This window comes from Penaeus vannamei, chromosome 43 (assembly GCF_042767895.1).
Source record: "Penaeus vannamei isolate JL-2024 chromosome 43, ASM4276789v1, whole genome shotgun sequence".
Lineage (NCBI taxonomy): Eukaryota > Metazoa > Arthropoda > Malacostraca > Decapoda > Penaeidae > Penaeus > Penaeus vannamei.
The window spans coordinates 2,041,702-2,046,701 of record NC_091591.1 but is presented as its reverse complement, the minus strand read 5'-3'; the positions used below and the strand labels follow the sequence as shown (position 1 = coordinate 2,046,701).

Here is a 5,000-nt window from a genome sequence, read left to right as displayed (position 1 = left end):
TCATTGACATACCTCCCATAACCACTGTCTCCACAACCAGGGGCTGGCCGTCTGCTTCAGGCAGGCTCTCTCGCCGGATAACGGTACGAGGAACCAGACGTGGCACATTGAGCGGCACTGAGTGTCTCCGGCCAAGGTGAAGAGATCTCGAAACATTTTCCAGAGATCCCAACACAGACTGGTGACTGTCGGCACTGCTACTGGGAGTGGTGCCTCCCTCCCCTTCAAGCTCTTCCTCATCTTCAAGTGGAAGCTGAGGAGACTCAGAAGGTGCTATGGACGTCTCAGTTACAGTCTCCTCTGCTATCTCCTGTGCCAGCTGCTCCTCCCAGTGCCCTAGATTCTCATTCATGTTGTTGACCATTGAGGCGGAGAGCCCTGTGCTTAACCAACGGTCCCATGCATCAAACAAAGGGGACACCACATACTTGATGAATCCTGAAAAAAGAAGTTGCTAATATAAGAAAATTCAAAGCTACTGACTTGATTTAAATACTCCTATATACATGATATGATTATCATCTAAAATCTTTGGAAGATTAACTTCCACTTCTGAGTCTAGAAGAATAATTAATGAACCATGGCAAAATATCTATAAGGGAAAGAACAATTACCTAAAAATTAAACCAATCAATATATAACAAGAACAGTACAATCCTATGCAGGGAAAAAAACAAACAAACATACCTGTCTGAATTTTGGCAACTGACATCACAGACCGGTCGCACAGAGGCGTGACTGGCAGGTTGAGCTGTCGCTCATAATCTCCCTGCCTGTAAAACTCATCACAAATCTGTAAAAAGAGCAATAGAAGAGTGACAAATTTATCACACCCATCCAAAAAGAAAAAGAAATTTTTTTGTTAATTATCAATCATTATTACTTTTGCTCTTTTTTATATAACAAAAATCTAGTATGACTGAGAAGAAAAAAGATAGAGAAAATACATGAAAATGATAATGATTATAAATGTTGAAATATACCAACCTTGTGTGACCACTTTTGGGATACATCCCAGGGCCGGCATGGGTTGCAGATGTCAGCGCACTTGAGGGCAATTTGCAGTGAAAAGTGGCGGTGGTCGGCATTCTTCATGTCTAGGCTACTGGCGTCTAAGTATCGCTGTGTAACGAAGGATTATGTGTATTTTATGCTGTATCTATTTATATGTATATCTAACTCTATCTATCTAGCACTCGATCTGCAGATAGACAAATTTATATATAAAAATAAATATATGAATATATAAAGATATAAATATCTATCTGTCTATCATCATATCTACATAACAATTATTATATCATATCAAACTATATCATTTTATTAAATATGCCAACTGACAGATTGACAAATATAGATATATGCAGAAAGTTCTATTTTTCAGCATTTACCAAAGCTACTTGAGTATAAGACTCAAACCAATACTCACAAGCTAAATATGCTGTATAGGTATTTCAACTGACATTTTTATGTGAAGGCATATGCATAATAACCAAAATAGTTAAAGTAATAACAATATTAATAATAATAATAATAATAATAGTAATAATAATAATAATTATAATAACAACAATAACTATACAATACTAATAATAATTACAATAATAATAATAAAAATAAAATAATAATTACCATAATAATAGTAATAATAACAATGATCATAATCATGATCATGAAAACAATGTTAGCAATAATAGTAAATAGGACTAATAATACTTGAACTGAAAATCAGCATAAAAACAGCCAACAGATTTTACCCGAAACCGTGACAGGAACTCTTGCTGGCGAGTGATGTCTGTTGCAAGGATAAGAGATCTGATCATATCCTGCAGCGTTGCGACATCATCCGGATCCCAATCATCGAGCAAACCCGACTCCCAGAGACAGCCCATAGCACATCGCCAGTGATGGTTCTCCAGCACGCTAAGGTTCTGCAACGAAGGGTAAACCAGTGTATGAGATAAATCCTAAGAATTTACACTTAAAACCAGTAGAGTAGTCTTTATGCATCTTACAGACTTTGATGTTTCCACCAGGCACTGATAGGTTGAGGGGATATCCCTTTCCTCCGGTTGAAATCAGTGGTTCTGTGGTGTTTGGATGATCTCACAGCAGACGGAAGCTATAATTCAGGCTATCAAAATTGGTTCTGCCTGAACATGCATTACATCATATACCAATATATACCAAATACAAAAAATGCCAGATTAAACCCTTGATACTGGCATGCATGGTGTGTTTATTAGTTTTGCTCTTATAATGAACTTTTAGAGACAGATGGTTCCACAAGTGCCTAGTCACCAGTGAATCAGTTACTAGGCTACTTTTAATGTTGTTATGGCAATGGTAACATCAACAATCATAATAAAAGCAATCAGAACCACAGTGGATAGAGTATGTTTCTTGCATCAAGTGGTATTCTGGTTACTATCTAAATCTGCAATCATACTAGAAAATACACTAATATTTCAAAAACATCTTTTATGACCAGTGGCCATAAACGGAAGGGAGGGGGGATTCAACAAGAAATCTAAGAGTATATAGATGGCTTCTCACTGCACAAAACCCATTTAGGGGATTTAGTGTCCCATCCAAGACAATTTTTTGTCCAAGTGTTAAGGTTTGGAATTAATCTTTTTTTGATTCCCTTGACTTACTTGACTCTGTCCACATGACGGAAATAGAGAATAGAAGACTATAGAAGATACCTAGGTAATGTAAACTTTATATAGGTATCATTACACATATACCTTGTAGAGCGCGGCAAGATGGTTATCCGTGGCAATGAGGAATGGCTGGTTAACCCCAGGGTGATCCAGGTCATGGCATACAGCAGCTACAAGGGCAGCTAACACTTCGATCGGCTTCATGTGCTCACTGATCTAAATGCAAAGACGAAAGATATTCTACATGCAGATATGATAAAAGGTTTTGATATATTACTTGGAACTTGAAATTCTGGCCCAGTATATTTCTCTATTACTTTTTCTTTCTCAATCACTCATTCACTCACTCACTTACTCATTCCCTCACTAACCCTCTTTTATTTCACCTTATAATGATATTAACATTAATGCACTATTAATTCTCCCTGCATTGATACCTAGAATTATGAAAGATTATATACATGGCCCCTTTTTCTGAATTTTCACAGCATCCCTGCCAAACAAAACACACACACACACACACACACACACACACACACACACACACACACACACACACACACACACACACACACACACACACACACACACACACACACACACACATACACACTCACACACAAACACGCACACGCACACACACACACACACACAAACACAAACACACACACAAACACGCACACACACACACACACAAACACTCCACGCACACAAAAACAAGCACTCCACGCACACAAAAACAAACACTCCACAAACACACAAACAAACACTCCACGCACACAAAAACAAGCACTCCACGCACACAAAAACAAGCACTCCACGCACACAAAAACAAACACTCCACGCACACAAAAACAAACACTCCACGCACACACACACACACAAACAGGAGAGAGGGAGGGAGGGAGGGAGGGAGGGAAAGAAAGAAGGAGGAAGGGAGGCAGGGAGGGAGAGGGAGGGAGGGAGGGAGGGAGGCAGGGAGGGAGAGAGAGAGAGAGAGAGAGAGAGAGAGAGAGAGAGAGAGAGAGGAGAGAGAGAGAGAGAGAGAGAGAGAGAGAGAGAGAGAGAGAGAGAGAGAGAGAGCGCAAAGAACATCTGATATGCACCCTCCCTCCATCCACATCTGGCATAGCAGACAGAAAGTGATCATCGTCTCTTACTTTTTCCTCTTGAAGGTAACAGTGCATCGCTTGTGTCACATCTGCCGCGTGTATAGCATTGTGGTACGGATTGGAAGCGTGGTATCCGTCTTCAATTAGACCTGAAATATTTTGGAATGTTATTAATGCATCTATATAGGAGCTGCGTTAGTTTGCAGTTGGGTATTATCATATATTTTGTCTTTTTCTATTTATTTGCCTATCTATATCTGTCCCTAATAATCAATCAATCAATTTAATTATCTGTGTATCCATCTACCTACCTGCCAATTAATCTGCATATCTACCAATCAATGTATATATTTTTGTAAGCATAATTTCTGCATTTTTTGCTTCACCATCTGAGGAAATTAACCAAATCCAGGAAATTCACTTGATCTAATAATAACAATATTCACAATGACGATAACAACAACAACAAAATAACTTGAACAAAAATAGAAATAAAAATGAAAACGAAAAATAAATAAAAATAAATAAAAAAAACTCCACCACCATGGCACTCACTGAAGCACTTCCAGACCGTGACCGTGTCGAGTTTGAAGTGCTGGATGAGGCCGTACTTGTGGAGGAGGTACACGCAGAGCACGGACACGGGGCGCCCTCCGCACACGCTGTCCAAGGCGAAGGCGTTGAAGCCCCACACGCCCACTTGGGACAGCACGCACTGTGGGGTGGGCGGGGCGTTAGTTGGGGGGGGGGGTTATAGTGTGTATAGTGTGGTGTGTAGTGTGTGTGGGTGTGTAGTGTGCGTGGGCGTGTAGTGTGCGTGGGCGTGTAGTGTGCGTGGGCGTGTAGTGTGCGTGGGCGTGTAGTGTGCGTGGGCGTGTAGTGTGCGTGGGCTGGTAGGGTGCGTGGGGGTGTAGTGTGGGTGGGCGTGTAGTGTGCGTGCGCGTGTAGTGTGCGTGGGCGTGTAGTGTGCGTGGGCGTGTAGTGTGCGTGGGCGTGTAGTGTGCGTGGGCGTGTAGTGTGCGTGGGCGTGTAGTGTGCGTGGGCGTGTAGTGTGCGTGGGCGTGTAGTGTGCGTGGGCGTGTAGTGTGCGTGGGCGTGTAGTGTGCGTGGGCGTGTAGTGTGCGTGGGCGTGTAGGGTGCGTGGGCGTGTAGGGTGCGTGGGCGTGTAGGGTGCGTGGGCGTGTAGGGTGCGTGGGCGTGTAGGGTGCGTGGGCGTGTAGGG

General features: G+C 41.9%; 1 protein-coding gene across 1 annotated transcript in view; it reads right to left on the bottom strand.

Moving 5' to 3' along the window:
* The window catches only part of LOC113824036 (uncharacterized), a gene marked incomplete at its 5' end in the record, with an annotated part of 64,380 nt that extends 59,887 nt beyond the window's left edge, over positions 1 to 4,493 (bottom strand). Inside the window, 7 exon segments of the mRNA XM_070119088.1 lie at positions 1 to 438; positions 688 to 793; positions 988 to 1,122; positions 1,758 to 1,931; positions 2,751 to 2,882; positions 3,827 to 3,927; positions 4,334 to 4,493. The exon segment at positions 1 to 438 is cut by the window's left edge and continues 848 nt beyond it. Of these exon segments, the coding sequence (XP_069975189.1) occupies positions 1 to 438; positions 688 to 793; positions 988 to 1,122; positions 1,758 to 1,931; positions 2,751 to 2,882; positions 3,827 to 3,927; positions 4,334 to 4,493 (1,246 nt within the window).
* Positions 4,494 to 5,000: the final 507 nt, after the last annotated feature.